The 19,645-nt window shown below is 36.2% G+C and overlaps 2 protein-coding genes across 2 annotated transcripts; both read left to right on the plus strand.

Annotated features, from left to right (window-relative positions):
- The first annotated feature begins 1,750 nt into the window (after positions 1-1,750).
- LOC140153551 (2-Hydroxyacid oxidase 1-like) lies at positions 1,751-10,020 on the plus strand. The gene is made up of 8 exons (XM_072176330.1): positions 1,751-2,004; positions 4,519-4,670; positions 5,414-5,678; positions 6,804-6,976; positions 7,656-7,747; positions 8,034-8,195; positions 8,847-8,916; positions 9,246-10,020. The coding sequence occupies exons 1-8, from the start codon at positions 1,829-1,831 to the stop codon at positions 9,314-9,316; spliced, it is 1,161 nt and encodes a 386-aa protein (XP_072032431.1). The 5' UTR covers positions 1,751-1,828; the 3' UTR covers positions 9,317-10,020.
- Positions 10,021-11,127: 1,107 nt separating this feature from the next.
- LOC140152331 (2-Hydroxyacid oxidase 1-like) lies at positions 11,128-19,297 on the plus strand. Its single transcript, XM_072174634.1, has 8 exons — positions 11,128-11,273; positions 12,566-12,717; positions 13,306-13,570; positions 13,705-13,877; positions 14,545-14,636; positions 15,666-15,827; positions 18,052-18,121; positions 19,056-19,297. The coding sequence occupies exons 1-8, from the start codon at positions 11,128-11,130 to the stop codon at positions 19,124-19,126; spliced, it is 1,131 nt and encodes a 376-aa protein (XP_072030735.1). The 3' UTR covers positions 19,127-19,297.
- Positions 19,298-19,645: the final 348 nt, after the last annotated feature.

Below are 19,645 nucleotides of genomic sequence, written 5' to 3' on the forward strand. Positions count from 1 at the left end.
CGTTACCCACGTATCAACTGTTACCCACGAGTCCAGCAAACATAATTGCCATAACTTAAATTAATATTTAATGACTTTGGACACTGAATTTAGTTTGACAAGCGCTTAAAATTGTAAATCGTAAAAATACGTTCACCGCTTTAAAAAAAGAATCTACGACGGTTTAATCTTTTGTTACCCACGAATCCCGAATAGATGCTAACCTTGAAAAACAAGGACATTGTTTATTTTAAGTTTAAATCAGCACATATTCAAGCCATGGGTATGCTATAATTTTTACAGTACTTACAGTTTATGCACCTAAGAAACGCAACCCCAAACGGTACTATAGTACTTATAGCTTTACCCACGAATTCGGCGTTACCCACGAATCCAAGGATTTACTCGTAAATTATATGTTTCTTATGCATCTTAACATTTTGAAAACATGCGAAATAGGTTCCAAAACAGTCCTGTTTAATAGCGTCCTCTTGAAGGTATACTGAAGTTGTATCATGAAGTTTTGATTGATTATCCTAAATTACCATTTTTTTGGTAAATGCAATTGGTTAGAGAAACGGGAATCATTGAAACACAATGGAGGAATAACCGCATGATGGTTTCCAACCTTCTGTAATATTTTCTATTTTGCCGCTTACCAATACATACCTTCAAATATGTGTTACCCACGAACATTTTGGTTACCCACGAATCCCTACTTAAATTATAGTTAACAATGTATTGATAGTGTTTTTAGTTCATAGGAACTGTCAAACACGAGTTAATAGAATATTGCTGCATGAAAATATGGAATGATTTTACTAAAATAATAATATAAAACTGTTTGCTCTGTCTATTTGAATTTGGCAACTTCATTATTCTCAAAATTTTTATACCCAAAATGCCATAATGATCCATTCTAAATATTCCATGTAGTTTGTATTTTGATTAAAATTCATTTTAGTGCCATTGCAGCCTGAATTATTGACATACGGAAAAGTATTTTTTATTTTTTATTAAAAAAAATTAATAGGAATTGCTATTTTTCAGACGCTGTTACCCACGAATCCATCCGAGATCCTCATCCTGCGACGAGATACAAAATCTAACTTTATATTTATATGAAGCATTTATTCTAATCTTTCGAAATAATACAGTAATGTTAAATGATAGCCACTTTGGAAAGAGTTCGAAGAATTGACACAATCTTAACTGTACACCTGGTTCTTTCTTAAAATTTGTAATAACCAAAATATTTCTTTGTAGATGTATGTAATAAAATTCTATTTTACGTTCAAAGTCTTCACCAATTTCTAGTGTATATGAGTCACACATAAAATATTGAAAGATATTAAAGAAAGTGAAATTTTATGGCGTACAACAGGTGAAAAAGGCTTGAATTCGTGGGTAACATGCATATGCGCATTTAACACTTTATTTGGTATAGCAAGAAAAGTTATTTTTCAATCCGATGGCACTTCCACCTGATGATTCACTAGGTATGATCGTCTCATTTGATAAGTCTAGAATTGAAAAGGAAAACATTTTCAAAATGGCCCCCAGAGAGAATTTTGTCCCGCTTTGGCTGGAATTGACCATATATAGCCATATTTAATTATATTATACAAATATTGCTTGTCTATAATGCAATATTTAAAATATATATTATTCGGTCACTTTTTGACTTCCATATTTTCACTTGCATGGTTCAGTATTGCCTCCTATTTAAAGTGAGAAAAGTCAGACAGAATTTGACCTCTCGATATATTTAAATCTAGTAGGCTTATATTCTTCTCATAGTCAGCATGTATTAAGGTGCTCAATATTTGTATACTGATAATGTTATGTTATGTCACTGTTAACAAACAAGATACAGACAATCATGGCGGGTACAAATCAACTCGTTTGTGTGGACGATTTTGAGAAGAAAGCAGAGCAATTGCTTCCTAAATTTGCGTTCGATTACTATGCTGGTGGTGCCGATGATCAACAGACTCTGCAGGATAATAAGGAAGCATTCACACGGTACGTACAATTCATGTTAACCTTCATTTAATAGGCCTGGTAATTATCTGCACTGCAAAATCAGCGTTATAACCCCACCGACACCAGTAGGCTACACGACATTTGCCCGGCCTTATAATTTTGATAAAGCTTGTTGAGTTCCTTCGCAGTGGATTATTAATAACCCCTCACCCAAAAAAAGAAAGTCATGGAAGTATGAAAGAGATCCGCAAATCATGGATTCGCACCAAATAACGTACCTCGGAGGAGCCTAAAATGAGGGGAAGCTGCTGGGGGAGGTACCGTTTTTTGGCACTCCAAGAGCATGGTGAAAACGAGCTGATCCCAGCCTAAAGCAATAATTTAGCACATGAGGACGGTTTAATTTTGCACATTAAAGCATGCTGAAAGGTGTAGTAAAGAATCACCAGCTGCGCTCACATCATGTTGCGTTTCCAGCGTTTTCGAATATGAGCATTTTTTTGTCCAAATCGAAAGGGTACCCCCGGAAGGGTACCACTTTCTGGCACATCGACAGCTCAAGGGGTAGGCGACAATCAATGTATATTTTTGCCCTCCCCGGTGCACATAATTATAGCACAGCCCCTGAGTTATCCGGAACGGTTTTGACAGGCTTATCAAATGAATACAAATGGTTATCTCAATTATGTATGTAACATGACCTAATAATCATATAACACTATTGATACTGATCGTAATTAAGCATCCGATACACACGCGGGGTTAATGCCAAAAGCATCGTATGTAGTAAAGCAACTAAGCAACAGTAATGTGCACTTTATGATAAAATCCTGTACTACGAATGAACCAAACTGGCTTCCGTCCTGGAAGGTCTACAGCGTCACAAATACTGGCCTTCAGAATTATTGAAGAGATAAACAACAACAATCTGCAAGCAGCACTGGTTTTCATCGATTTTAAAAAGGCATTTGACACCATCCATCGAAGGAAAATCCGGGAGGAAAATGCTAGACATTCTAAGAGTACCAGAGAAACTCGTGGCGGCTATTAGAAACACCTATGAGAACACTGTTGCCTATTTTACCGGCATATGGCACGTTCTGCACCATTTCGATTTGTAACAGTCCTCGACTATGCTCTCAAAAAAGCACTATATGGGAATGAAGATCGTCTAGGGTTCACACAAACCAGGAAAGGTCGGAGGAAAGGCTCGCAAACAATTACAGACCTCGACTTTGCTGACGACGTAGCACTATTGGCCGACAGTTAAGTCTCAGAGATGAGATGCCGAAGAGCTACCCCATCTTGTTGAGACTGCACAATAGTCGGTCTGAGCATGAACGCCAAGAAAACCAAGGCAATGGTTTGCAATATGGCCGCATCCCCAATCAAAACACTTGATGGAAGCGAGCTTGAAGTAGTTGACGATATCAAATACCTTGGGGCTTGGATTGGCAGCAGTGAAAAGGACTTTAACATCAGGAAAGCCCAGGCATGGAGGGCTTGCACCAGCATGAGCAAGATATGGAGAGCAGTCTGCCTAGAAATCTAAAAACCAAACTTTTCACCAACAGAGTCGAATCAGTTCTGATGTATGGTGCAGAAACCTGGACAATTACATCAAAGTTTAGGAAGGCGCTTGATGATTGTTACACAAGACTACTGAGAAAAGAACTTAATGTTACCTGGCAGGAGCTGTACTACTATCTCTCCCCAATTTCCGAAAGGCTGAAAACTAAAAGTCTGAGATTTGCTGGACACTGTGCCAGAAGTGAAACAGAGGCAGCTTCCGTGGAGACCTTCATCATATATACATGCTTCCGATACAGAATTGTATTTGTCGTAAATTGTTTTCTGACTATTTTGATGATTTTACTGGATACCAAGTTCTTCAACAAATCTAAAACTGGCGGTTGGCCAGAAACAACCCTTATTTTTTTCTTTGACCTAAAACGTAGGCTATAGTTTATGCGCCGTCATATTTTTTTCATTTTTTATTTGACTTTATTCATTTTTTATTTATTTATTTATTTATTTATTTATTTATTTATTTATTTATTTATTTATTTATTTATTTATTTATTTATTTATTTATTTATTTTTTAATATTTTTATTTTTATTTTTTATTATTATTATTATTATTATTATTATTTTTTTTTTTATTTGAACAATTGCTTTTACATCAGCGGCGATCGTCTATCCCACGGTGCGTTCACATAAGATATTAACAAAGTTGTGTTGTATATACATGCTACCACGAAATGAGCTTTAAGTCGCAAGTTAGTAGTTTCGAGACCTCCTGGCTAATTACTGAGTTGATGCTCTTTGTTTTACAAGTCATTAGTATTTCCTTCGTGAATTATTCATAAAGGCCACACAGCCATGCTACTGACTTGAACAGGTGCGTGTTAAATAAAGAACAGTTGTAAGAACACCATCACCAACGCAGTAGCCAGGGCGTCTCAAAACTACCAGACTTTACGCTCAATTCGTGGTAGCAGGTCACATAATCCTATTAGTTTATTTGTTTGTTTTGCTTCATTGATCTTTAGATTCCGATTGCGCCCCAGATTGATGCGAGATGTCAGCAATAGGGACATGTCCACTACCATATTAGGTCATCATTTGCCTCATCCTATTGCTATTGGACCATCGGCGTTCCATAAAATGGCGCACCCAGACGGTGAAATAGCAACAGTTAAAGGTAGTGTTTATTGTTGAATGCCCATTTCAGAAAAAAAAGGTATGATTCATCTTAAAGCCATAATGTCCGATTTCAGTTTGTGTGGACGATTATGAGAAGAAAGCGGAGCAATTGCTTCCTAAATTTGCGTTTGATTACTATGCTGGTGGGGCTGATGATCAACAGACTCTGCAGGATAATAAGGAAGCATTCACACGGTATGTACAATTCATGTTAACCTTCATTATATTATCTGCAAATTATCTGCAATGCAAAATCAGCGTTATAACCCCACCGACACCAGTAGGCTACACGACATTTGCCCGGCCTTATAATTTTGATAAAGCTTGTTGAGTTCCTTCGCAGAGGATTATTAATAACCCCTCACCCCAAAAAACAAACCAAGCAACCAATATGATCTTCACAGCTCATTCATGGAAGTATGAAAGAGATCCGCAAATCATGGATTCGCACCAAATAACGTACCTCGGAGGAGCCTAAAATGAGGGGAAGCTGCTGGGGGAGCCCGTGGGGGAGGTACCGTTTTTCGCACTCCAAGAGCATGGTGAAAACGAGATGAGCTTTAAGTCGCAAGTTAGTAGTTTCGAGACCTCCTGGCTAATTACTGAGTTGATGCTCTTTGTTTTACAAGTCATTAGTTAATAATGACATGAACATCATGGCGATTTATATGTACATAATTATGATACTACGGAATTGTACCATTATCAACAAATAATCCTTTCTTTCATATTTCCTTCCAGGGGCTGCCATGACATCCACACCAATGTGTGTTGGAGGCAGTGGTTCCAATGTAACTCTTGAAGATCTCGCTGAAGCTGTTAAAGAATCGACAACACCGCTATGGATTCAATTCTACATCTACAGAGATCGACAAATAAACGAAAGACTCATCAAAAGAGCCGAAAAGGCTGGTTACAAAGCACTTTTTGTAACGGTAGATCTTCCATATCAAGGAAAACGACGATTGGATATTAGAAATCAGTTCAATTTACCGTCAAATCTGGGGTAGGTCATAGGGTTTGTTTAATTCATTCCAAACTTGTCAATAGTTTGTAGCCAAAATTCCTTCTCTCACAACCAACGGGTTTCTCCATTGAATAAGCCGCCAAATTGCTTTGGCAAATCGGGGGCTATCATTTCCGATCAATTCAGCGATGAAGGCAAGCTCTAAGCGTATATCACATTGGCGTACGGAGGGGGTTATGTTTGAACGTTGAGAAGTAAATTACTTTTTCACCATTAAAATTATTTTATTCAATACGTCACGTTTAATTTATCGCTTGCAGAGTATGTTAGTACACCCATTCTTTTTAATATTAAATACAAAAATCTAACTTGAATCATTGTCTGTTATAGCATATATGACCGTCCACGGCGAATGAGCCGTAAATTCCTCCCCGGTCAATTTTGTTTTATTTCGTGTTTAAAAATAAACATCATAAACTTAAAAATGGTATATCATTTGACTTCAAACGATATCCAGAAGCGGGGTTATGGTTTGTTAAACTTTGCTCCTTCAACAAAACTATAGCTTTTTGCGTTTTTATATGTGTCTCTTTTTCCACATTGTTGGCAATAAATATCAAACAGTCATAATTGGCGGTCATTTCAAATCATCCCTAAGTCAACGAGGTTTAAGAAAGGTCTCTCATTGTTAATTGTTGGTTATGCATACCTGTACAAAATACAATGCCTGGTAACCCACCACTTGAACAGGATTTAGCGATATAAGCAAACAAAGACCAGAGCTATTAAAAGTTCTATAGCCATCTGAGGTAGAAGCTTATTATCCACTTCAACAATAGGATTATTGATTAGTTTTTGACTATCGAAATGAGACGGATGTCGGGCCAGCTTAAGTTACCGATGAATATGACCTTCGTACACATTTTACACCGTATCTCAGAATACAATTTAGGGAATTTACGGCTCATTTGTGCTGCCGGGTCACATATTGTCAGTCACTCAGCCAGACCTGTACGCAGGATTATTTCGCGGGTGGCTCGGAATTTCCAAAATACGGACCTTTCCCAAAAATGAGTATAGTTAGCATGCAAAAAGCATTGAAAAGTGAACTAAAATTGACCTTTATAACCTTTACTCGTATTTTGGCCTTTCATCCCCTCACAGTTTTGCCAACATTGCGGGCGAATTAGAAAGCCAACAACTTTATACCAAAGGCAAGGGATCCGGCATAGAAAATTTTATTAACACCCAATTTGATCCGTCAGTTACGTGGGAAGATATCAAATGGCTCCGTAGTATCACCAGATTACCAATAGTACTCAAAGGCATATTAACTGGTAAGGTGATAAAAATGTTTATTTGTATGGTTGTGGGTTTTTTGTAGTTAAACTAAAATTGGTATTTGAAGAAACTGGTCATTTGTACTGGATATTTGGCTGAGTCTTATACCTGTGAGATTGGGCAATTTATATATTGTCATTTTATCATTAACCCTCAGGTCAAGTTTGATGTCAATACCAGAGAAGCATAATGCCCTGCGCATAAATCTCTCTAGATAGCACAGCAAACACAAAAGTTTTTAAAACATTTTAAACAGGATATTATGGGTTTGGTTTTGGTTAAAACGTTTTAATAACATTAAATGTCGGGTTTTATAAAGGTCATGAAAACTTTATAAAACGTTTTGTATGAAAAAACACTTCAACGACATTTTTAAAATGTTGTCGAAATGTTATTGTAAAATATTTGTTGCAAACAAGTTTGCAAAATATTTCGTCAACACTTAAATAACAATTTTGTTAGTAAGTTTTTAAAAAATGTTTTGAATGTTATTTAAACGTTTTATACCACGTATATTTGCAAATAATGGTTTTGTGTTTGCTGGGACCGGGCATTCAGAAACAAAGTATTAAAGAGGCTCTTTTCATTTCAAGTACATTATAAATTTTGTATACAATATACCCAATATATGTACCCATTGTCTATTAACATTTTATTTTGGCTGTATTTATAAAGCCGAAGACGCAAAAGAAGCGGTGAAATATGGTGTAAACGGGATACTCGTGTCCAACCATGGCGGAAGACAACTGGATGGAGTGCTAGCAACGGTAACTCAACTTTTCACATAATTTTCGGCAGATATTATTCTTTTCGGTATACTTATAATATTCCGAACAGGTCTTTTTTCAACGAATGCGTAGTTTCAGGAAATATTCGCTATGAATATAAATAGTTACACATTGACTTCGAAAGACAAGCATTTATTATGTAGAGACACTACTCAATAAAAAACAACAACCTCTATGACGAACTGAATATAATGTAAACTTAAAAATATCGGTAGTTATTTTCTGCTTTCTGCTGCCTATTAACGAATGAAATTAATAATTCCAGATTGATGCTTTGTCTGAAGTCGTAGAGGCTGTTAGAGGTTCTAGTGTAGAGGTGTATTTGGATGGAGGTGTGAGGAAGGGCACGGATATACTGAAAGCTCTCGCATTGGGTGCTAAAGCTGTCTTTGTCGCCAGACCCGTAATATGGGGATTAGCTTGTGACGTAAGTATATTTGTAAAAATTACATGAAACGCATATTATGTTTACGTATGGAAATGTACACGATGAAACTATGAGGTATCCCACAAGGCTCGAGTGGTGGCCCGTTATTTGACGGTTTTACTACATATACGCAAATGACACTTAGATCTTGCATGCTATAAATCTTGTTACAAATCCACTGAGTTCCAGATCCATGTCATTAACAATGTTTAGCTCAATTCCTGATATATATTTTGAAGTCGTATACTTTTTTTTTGTTACTTCACACTGACTTCACGCGTATTCATTCTATTGACGGTAAGTGAGGCAACGCCCTACGACTTTAATGCACACCCAACGACAGGGTGATGTCACAACAAATAAAAGCACCCACTGGTTTTGCTTCTTGAGCAATATAATTTCTCATCACGTTTGCCTCACCTCACTCAGATGTCATAGGAAGAAGCCTAAGGAATGACCACAATCTAAAATCCGTTGTACCATACTGAAAGAAAATGAGCCGATATTCATAGTATATGCGCGCTCGTATCAATGTGTGAAAACTCAATTTTTGATACTTTTCTGATTTTTTTAAATGTGCTAATTTGTAATTTGCTCAAGTATTTCAAAATAGCAATTTTGTGTTATTCCTATGTTCTTGCTTCCATTCAGGGACAGGAAGGAGTAAAGAAAGTTCTTGACATTTTGAAAGATGAATTTGGCCTTGCTATGGCATTATCAGGTAACTAGCCGTCAATCCGTGTGAATTTTAAACAGGTTATATTATATTAAATACAAATTAACGTAGAAAATTGTCACTTTCACCATATTTAATTATTGGGGTAACACGACACGTACCAATACAAGCGGGAACAATAACGTAGCCATGGTAGTGGTCAAAGTATACTTTAGATAAAATTGAATTATTAATTATTTAAAAAAATACTTCTAAAAGTTACAAAATGTATTTTACCAAAACCTTTGAAAATTTAAAATAATAATAATGGTACAGAAATAACTGTAAAAGCTTAATATACCTGCCACATTGATAAAATGTATTTTCCTATATAGGTTGCACTACCATTGAAGACATATCCAGAGACATTTTGCAGCGACAGTCACAGTACACTAGTAGACTTTAACACGGAAGTAATTTGAAGTATCATCGGAACAACTACACAGTTGCAATAATTTCTTTCATGAAAGATGCCCATACCAGATATTATAAAGACGAAGATGTTATAATGTTTTCAAATAAATGCTAAGATTTCTATTAACGTGTATATTAGTTAACAGTTATTTAAAGACAAAGTAAGATGACAAGTTAAGGTTGGTCTTAACCCTGGAATAATGAAAACTGTTGGGCCTCATAACTGCTAAATAATATTGTTGGTTCCAAAGTATATAAAAGTATACATGTTTAGAATAGTAAACACTTGTCGAATCTATCTGTGACGTCAAATTTGGGGAAAATGCTCAGTTTCGGACAATATGCCAAAAACAACTTTTTTTTTTGCAACATAACAAAAAAATTCTTCAGTATTTTTTGGGTTCTACCTTCATGCATGGAAGTTTACATGAAGCAGGGAAGTTTGCACTTCCCTGATGTAAAGAGTCGCGAAATTATACCCTCGCGTCTGCCAGCGTTGCCATGGTAGCTGCGAGTGTGGGCAATGGAAAAAGGACTATTGCACGGGCGCGGAATGCCAATTGACCAATCAAATGATAAGAATCTTTGTATGAGTTATATAAACATAAATAATACAAATAATACATTCATACTTTTTGCACTGTGTTCAAATATTGGCAAATATGAACATAAACGGTAAAAATTGCAGAGAATTATCAGCAGAAAAAAATGAAACTAATAAAATTCATTCTTTAAATCGATATTTTTGAGCTTTTTTGTACAAACGTAATCGAGTTTTTATCCGCCCCCGCCCCCACAAAACTACATTCCGCTGACAGTGTAGTTTTGTTATATAGGACATCATGGACCTTTTGGTCGATTTATTTACGCACATTTGATACCCCATTCGTCCAATTTTGTTCAATATCAAAAATACCCGAATTTAAATGTTGCAGCTATTTGAAGTCACTCAGCGGGAAGATAATTGCGGGTTTTACGTGCCACAATGCTGGCGTAATAACCATTGGTCGCTGTAAACGGCAACTTTTAAATTCGGGTATTGTTCTTTAAAAGGACTACTTTGTTGTTAATATTGAACGACATTGGACAAATTGGGTATCAAAATGCGCGAAAATAAATAATCCTTCTTTCTATGTTAAAATATTGTGAAAACAATTATTAGTTCTGAAGCTATAGTCGTATAACAGCTGCGTTAATTTTTGTATGCCTACTGGAGACAATGTGGTGTCCTTAATGACCATGTTCTTCGTGAGGTTGACATGGTCTTAGAAGGCCTTTGATCACAAGGAAAGTAGACCCTCTCCGAATTACTGCTAATTTGGAACAAGTTGGTTTTAATGCTAGTTTTGGTGTTGAAATAGCGGCCTCGCTTTTTAACATTTTTCAAAATAAAACACTGAATCTGTAAAGTTATCCAAGCTTAATGAAAATTCAGTCCTTCGATCGGTCGATCGGCACAGTCGCAGGTCAGCATGGTCAGTGGTCACAAAGACAATGATTTGAGTCATAGATTGTGGGATAGGAGTTTGAATAAATCGGAGACATGAGAGTATAATACAATTTCCCATGGTATGACCTCGTGTATGACAACAAGCCATGTGATATTATTATAGGTAAAGAAATATTGCTTGCATATCCTTGCACTACTTAATTGACTTCCATTTTCACTCAGCCGGATCATCGCTAAAAATTTAAAACAGAATTTGACCTCGTGATATAATTGTTACTAAGGTACTCGTATTTGTATTACTGATAAGGTCATGTCATGGTTAAACCAATCAACGATATTCAATTCAGTTAACAATGGCAGCGGGTTCAAATCAACTCGTTTGTTTGGACGATTATGAGAAGAAAGCAGAGCAATTGCTTCCTAAATTTGCGTTCGATTTCTATGCTGGTGGTGCCGATGATCAACAGACATTGCAGGATAATAAGGAAGCATTCACACGGTACGTACAATCTATGTTCACCTTTATCAGTCCTTACCCACATAATTTGCCTGGCACAGTGGTTGTCGAGTTCCTTAGCTTCGCCAAGGATCATTGACCCCCCAACAACCACACAACCAACCAATCAACACATTCATGGAAGTGAGAGATCAGTTCCCTGATTTAACATACTAGCAGTTACCCGTCTTTCGCGGACACCGTCTTTCGCGGCCAGTCTTTTGCAGTACTGATTTTATATAATTCTTTTTAATGTTCTATTTAATGTGATTAGTGAGGTGAGAGGATATTGTCATTTAGAATTACAATTGAGAAGGTCAGATGCAATTTCAATGTTTGAGTTAATTTTGTTACCTTGGGGTGCACCCCATTTTCAAAGTTGTGTTATTTCATCTGATGCAGCGCAATTTCATGTGCAGTCTCAGAACAATCAAAATAAATGTACAATTTTGTAGGACACTTACGTTCTACATGGGCCTAAATATTTTGCACAGACACAAATTACCTGTCACCTGCTGTATCCGACAAACCCTCTCCGACCCAGTCCCTTAGTTGAGTAAATGTAGGCCTTCAAGACATCCAAATGCTTATCCTTACCAGACTTGCATCTGTTCCTATGGGAAGTCTCGGGGAAATTGTTCAAAAGTCACCCATTTGGGCTACCAAACCACAGGTTTGGCAACCCTGATTAATTTGTCCTTCAACTCAAAAGCTTCATTTACAAACTATTTCAATAGGTTCTCCATAAAAACAGACACTGTTGAACACATGCTAATGTTGACAAATTAGTTGAATAAACAATACACGTTAATGAGTTTCTACTGTGTCATGTAATAGTTGATGCAGGGACCGGGCATGAGACAAAATTGAGTATGCGAGTGAAAAATATGGCATTGTTATTTTAGGCTGAAAGGCCTTTTCAATGCTTTTGGAACTAATTAACTTAATTTGACCCCTTAACGTAAATAAAAACAAAATTCGATGTTTTATTGAAGTGCGCACAACCTTGTTCTTCGTATCGCAAAAGTCCGTTTTCCGAAATAATGTAAACTGCAAAAGTTTTTAGCCTCACCAATTCGCCAGTTTCAGTAATTTATAATAGATTATTTCAATATAAGGCAAAGACGTATACAGAGACAATGATTTGAAGCAAGATGATTGACAATCATAATTCCCATTTTTATTTTACTTGTGTGGCATGTATAACCAGGGATGTGTAGTGGCACTTCCCTTGTCACTACCTATTAGATTAATTGATTTGTTGCATAAAAATGTTTTGCTTCTTTGATCTTTAGATTCCGATTGCGCCCCAGATTGATGCGAGATGTCAGCAATAGGGACATGTCCACTACCATATTAGGTCATCATTTGCCTCATCCTATTGCTATTGGACCATCGGCGTTCCATAAAATGGCGCACCCAGACGGTGAAATAGCAACAGTCAAAGGTAGTGTTTAATGTTGCATGCCCTCTCACAAAAACGTATGAGTGAATGCCATAATATGATTTCCTTTAATTTTATATTTGCTATTCATAAAAAAATTGAAATAATGTTAGTAATTTGGGGAAGGAATCAATGAATGTTCTCTAATCAAGTCTTTGAAGCCGAAATAATGAGATAAGATTTTTGAAAAATAAAATAAATTAACCAAATTCATTTAAAAAGACTAGCACACTATGTCTTTAATTTTGAATTATCAAACTCAAGCGCTAGCCCCTATAGATCAAATACAACTTTTGATCATAAATTATGGATTGGGCTCAAGCACTAGAAGCTACCAGATCTTAATCATGAATAATCGTGTTACGATTTGTCAGACGAATTTCCAAACAACAGCTCCTATGCTCACGATGATTAAACTTTTGATATCAAATTTGGTATCAACCTTCGAAGGAAAGTGTACAGAAAAAATTATATAAATTATTTTGCCATAAACTCATCAGACTCTGATTAAATGGGGATGGAACTAGTGGAAACTTTTTAATTGGGCTGAGTTTATTATGGAATTGTAACGTTATAATAATTTCCTTCCAGGGGCAGCCATGACATCCACACCAATGTGTGTTGGAGGCAGCACTTCCAATGTAACTCTTGAAGATCTCGCTGAAGCCGTCAAAGATTCGACAACACCGCTATGGATTCAATTCTATATCTACAGAGATCGACAAATAAACGAAAGGCTCATCAAAAGAGCCGAAAAGGCTGGTTACAAAGCGCTTTTTGTAACGGTAGACCTTCCATGCCAAGGGAAAAGACGATCGGATATTAGAAATCAGTTCAATTTGCCGTCAAACCTGGGGTAGGTCATAAGCTATGTTTAATTTAAGGACAAAACTGTTCAATACTTTGTACCCTCTAAACATGCTAAAATGGACCTTTTTAATCTTCGTGATCTTTATATATTTTATCATTTTGGGATTTCACCCCTCACAGTTTTGCCAACATTGCGGGTCAATTAGAAAGCCAACAACTTTATACGAAAGGCAAGGGATCCGGCGTAGAAAATTTTGCTAACACCCAATTTGATCCGTCAGTTACGTGGGAAGATATCAAATGGCTCCGTAGTATCACCAGATTACCAATAGTACTCAAAGGCATATTAACTGGTAAGGTGATAAAATGTTTATTTGTATGGTTGTGGGATTTATTTCGTAATTAAACTAAAATTGTGATTTTAGGAAATTGGTCATTTGTACTGGACATTTCGCCAAGTCTTATACATGTGAGACTGAGCAATTCTATTATTGTCATTTTGTTATTAACACTCAGGTAACGCAAATAAAATGACAGAGAAGCACAATGTCCTACACATTTTTCTATCAAAATCTCTCTCTCTCTCTCTCTCTGCACTCTTCCATGCATTCAGAAACAAAGTATGAAGGACGCTCTTTTTCATTTCAAGTACATTTTGTATTCTATACGATATATGTATCCATTTTCTATTAAAGGAGTATTTCGTGATCCTAACATTCTCTTTTTATGACACTGCTCAAAAAAAAAAGCTTATTGCCAAAATTTCAGTTGATTCCGATTTTGCGTTTGCGAATTATCCACGATGAGACTGCTCCATAGTCCACTGTGTTGAAATTACGTTCTGGTACGTAAAACGTAAATCAAATTTGGCAGGAATTTTTTTAACGAATTAATCTGCAAGAAATGTTTTGTAGCCAGTGGTATAAAAATCTCAACTTTTTTGAGAAAAGTGGGAGATGAGTCTATGGATCACGAAATGTTCTTTTAACATTTGTTTTGACTGTATTTGTATTATAAAAGCCGAAGACGCAAGAGAAGCTGTGAAGTATGGTGTAAACGGGATACTCGTGTCTAACCATGGCGGAAGACAACTGGATGGAGTGCTAGCAACGGTAACTCAACTTTCCACATAATTTTCGGTAGATATTAGCTGATATTATTCTTTTCGGTAGCTGAATAGTATACTTTAAAGATTCCGAACGAAATGACTTATGACATGAACTATGTTTTAGCGAAGGCGGAGTTTAAGAAAATATTCACTATGAAAATTGTTGCACCTGTGGTTGTACATTCACTTCAAGAGGCAAGCATATTAGCAAGAGACTCCACCCAATAAATATAACAATCTCTAAAAGCAATGACGAAATGAAGCATGCTTAAGGGAAGGGGTACGGTATGAACGTTTGGGCAGTATTTATTGTGGGACATTAGAGCACATCAGACATATCGAATTGCATTCTGAATACGAAGAATATCCTTCTGATATCATATAATTTTGATTTTTTGAAATTTGCAATGTTATACACATTTTATGGCAAATCATTAAAATTTATTTTTGATACTTAACAATACTCGATGTAAACTTTAATAAATCTGATGATTTATATTTGAAGTGTATGTAGGTGGGATGAAACGCCGACGATCAATTGAAAATTTGGACCTTTCGTTTTGAAGATATGGATTTTTTCCCAAAACACCAAAATAAAATAGGTCTTGTAGGGAAAAAAATTCATATCTTCAATACGAAAGGTCAACATTTTCAATTGATCGTCGGCTTTTCCTCCCAGCTACATACACTTTAAGAATATATCATTAAATTTATAAAATTTACTTCGAGGACTGTTATATCTCAAAATGTGAAAATCAAATTTTATTAATTTGTCATAAAATTTGTATTATATCGTAAATTTCATAAAAAATGAAAATTATTTGATATCAGAAAGACATTCTTCGTATTTAGAATGGAATTCGATATGTCTGATGTGCTCTCATGTCCCACAAAAAATACTGTCGAAACGCTCCAGTTCCCTTAATTTGAATGCTCTTATCAAGGGGCAGTAAATATAATGTAAACTTTGTGCTTAGTTATTTTCTGCTTTGTGTTGCCTATAACGCAAACCGATTGAAATTAAACATTCCAGATTGATGCATTGTCTGAAGTTGTAGAGGCTGTTAGAGGGTCTAATGTAGAGGTGTATTTGGATGGAGGTGTGAGGAAGGGCACGGATATTCTGAAAGCTCTCGCCGTGGGCGCTAAAGCTGTCTTTATCGCCAGACCCGTAATATGGGGATTAGCTTGTGACGTAAGTATAAGTATAATTATAGCAAGTTGCACGAAACACGCATTACGTATCGAAATACAGGAAGCAAACATGATGTTTGTTTGTTTTTTGTTTACTACGGTTGGTCCATGCACGCTAACAGCTGTATCCCCCAAGGCTCGATTCGGGGGCCATGCTATTTGCAAGTTACTACTCCGTCTACACGCAGATGACACTTTTTTTATACTATAAATCTTATTACAGATCCATTTTCAAATTTCAGAAATATTGAAGTCGTATAAAAGCATCATAAAAGTGTCATAGTTCACCAAACGGAAGGGTCACAGCATCCACGGGAGCAATTACTTTTTGTGGCGCGCCTCCGTATAGGCATGACTTTGTGAAAAGCTTCTAATTTCACTCTTGCTAGATTGACTTCGCAATTGTTTTGCTAAAATTATGCCCAGCTCAGAAATAAAACCACAATTTGCTTGGATTTTATTTTATTATTGTTTTCTGATATGCACGGGATAAAATGGTGAGCGTATATTCTTTGTTTAAAATACAAAATTAGGATTTATAAAACACCAAATAAATCCTGACCTTTGTATGCGTTCAACCAGTTTACCGTGTGCCTTAGAACCCGATAGACGGTGACATTTGACCATACACTAGGATCCACAACATGCTCATCTATCATGGGAACAGTTCTTAAACCCTAATACATTTGTACATTCATCCTTTGAAAATTTGCTCATACTCTGCAACTTGAGGTCAAATTTTGCACTATGATTTTGTAATTGAGGTTATTGGACTGTGCCATTGGGATGAGACTCTTGTGGTCCATAGTGATAAGATCAATTAACGAGGCCTCTTAAACTGATGGCTTTTGTTTGCTAATTATACCATAGAATCTATATAGCGGTTATTGCCAAAGTTGCAATATGGTGGCACAATTGGGCGGCAAACTGTATGCAAACAACACGGCATATTAATTATACATGTTCTACATTGTTGTATTTTAAAACACTGAAGACCAAAATTGACTAGCTACTACCTCCATGATTGGATTAAGTAAATAACTAAATCCTGTTATCTACCCAGCAATGTTTGCTTATCTTAATAATTGTAACAAACTGTAGTGTACTAAATGGTATGAGACAGAAAAGGCAAACAGACAGAAATTTAGAGTTTTAAATTAGAGAGTTGACAGGAAGTTGTAAGAGTTAAATTGTTATGGATATGATTGGTGTAAGCGCGAAAATGTTGAATGTCAAATCAAAGTCATCCGAGGTGAATTAAGTAATGTCAATCACAAATTGTTACAGGTCATTTGAGGTGGACTAAGTTTATATTTGGATTGTCAGAACACCTTCCCCAATCAAACACATTTCTCTTGCATTTGATCATCTTCGACTCTTCCCTAGAAAAATCATTATAATACCAAATCTACACACCATGGAATTCACCATATCACGTCCAAGTTCACATTGGGCGCCACATTCCTTTTTTAAAGGGATTTTTATTCACGCTTGCCTCACTCATATGACAATGAAAGAAAATGATCCCGCTGTGCGCTATCATAGTCGATCCGCGCACTCAATGTGCGAGTGTCTCAATATTTAGAACTCTGAGCCTGTTTTCTTGTTTGATACTGAGTTCTCTTTGAATTTGTCTTTGACTTGAATTTGTTTTTAAACTACAGCATGCAGTTTTCGTTGTTTGCTTTTATATTTTGTTGTCTGTCCGTGAAGAAGAGCAGTTTATCTGCTCGAAACGTCGTTTTTGTCCGTTTGGTTTAGTTTGTCTGCTATGTCCACAATGATTTTTTCTTGTACTTTTGTACTGTTTTCCTGACACTTCTGTGGGCTCTGGAATTGGCCATTATTTTTGGCCATCGAACTTTGCCTGTTTTTGCCTATATTGGCGGGTACATTGGTTGTTTGGTTTATCGTGTCTATTTATATGCACAGTGATTTTCATCACTTGTTCTTGTGTACTTTTGTATTCCCGTTGATGTTGTTTTCGCAGGTTTAGTTGGTGTACCTTGATCTTTTCTTTCCAGTTGTTCATATTCAAGGTACCCTCTTGTATCATTTATTGATCCTTGATGTGTTTTGTGTCATTATCGGTTGGATTCACCATTACAAACTTTGTCTCAATGTTGTTACTTCTCTGAAAGTTTATGGAATTGTATATAGATTGCTGAAATGTAGTATTTCAAAATAGTAATTTTGTGTTTACCTTTGTTCTTGCTTCCATTCAGGGACAAGAAGGAGTAAAGAAAGTTCTTGACATTTTGAAAGATGAACTGAGTCTTGCTATGGCATTATCAGGTAACTATACCATTTTCCACCCTGATTTGGCAGTGACGACGACGCGTTGAGACAGCTGTTTTGCGCACGCACCTTTATGTGGCGTCTTTAACCGCGTCGTACTTTGAGCGAGCTCTAGCGACTTGAAGCTGCGCCCATTAATATGCGCACTGACGACACTGCCATGTTAGTGTAAAATAGTAAAGTCGTCAATGCACAAGATGGCATATTATGTATGGACAAGAATGTCACATCAACATAGAGTATATTTAGTATCCACCTTTTTGTAGATTTACGTCATAAAAGGTCATTAAACAATAAACTGTAGTCATTTCAAGAGGATCTAATGTTGAATTGGGAAGAGTTTCGTTAGACAACATCCTGTATTGTACCAAAAAAATACACCAGGAGGCGCCAAACTGATATATCACCATAGGAAAAGTTTTATCATTTTTATCTGTTAGGGTAAACACAAGTACTTATAAAACCCGGTACCTGTAAATGTGGTCAATGCACACTTTAGGGTATATACAAATAACAATGGTTGGGATAAGAATAATGGATTATTTACCTAACACATAACACTGCTTTTTGTTATCGCAAGTTAAAGAAGAAACGAAAAAGGAGAGAAGATGAACAAAGAAGTCACTTGCTACCCCCGAGATTCGAACCTTAGACCCCCCTCGGGTGACAAGCACACGATCACCGGCCGGTAGCTACAGGTATTGCACTGGCCCGGCCAGCGATTTCCCTGAGCATAAAGCACTTAGGGCGATTGCGTCATCGTATCACGTGGGATTAATGCATGCGCGGTGGTTATCATCGTGGTATACATGGTATATATGGGTGTTAGGGTTAATGTATCATACATTTGAAAGTTAGACAAATATATTACACTTAGACCTTTGAGAATTAATAATAATAATAATGAAATATATTTTCCTACTTTATATAGGTTGCACTAGCATTGAAGATATATCCAGAGACATATTGCAGCGACAGTCACAGTACACTGCCAGACTTTAACACAGAAGTGTCGTCTTAACAACTATAGGGTGAAGCAATCACCAGCTGCAATCATTTCTATCATGAAAGATGTCCATACCATTGTTATATTATAATGTTTACAAATAAATGATAATATTTCTATTAAATAATAGATGGTAATAATCATTTAAAGACAAATTGAAATAACAAATTGGTGAATGCTCAGTTTAGGAGAAAATAAAAAAAACCATACATTTCATTTTTTCAATGTTGATCAACTTTGAAAAATATCAAAAATGATTGAAAATTTTAAATGCAAAGGCTGTAAACAACACCAGATTGTGCAGCAAAATTGTCTATTATGTTCATTGTGTGATGTGTGACATTATTGTAAATTTCCGTCGATTTTTTCCGTCGGCAAATTCTTTCAAAATGTTGTTTTTGATAACATATTACATATCGTCAGCCTGCTACGCTAAATGCCTAAGTCATTTTTACATGTTTCTCATTTGCAATTTTGATTTTCTGAGTAATAAACCCATAATCCAGCCGCATTCT

This window comes from Amphiura filiformis, chromosome 5 (genome assembly GCF_039555335.1).
Source record: "Amphiura filiformis chromosome 5, Afil_fr2py, whole genome shotgun sequence".
In the NCBI taxonomy this organism is placed as follows: domain Eukaryota; kingdom Metazoa; phylum Echinodermata; class Ophiuroidea; order Amphilepidida; family Amphiuridae; genus Amphiura; species Amphiura filiformis.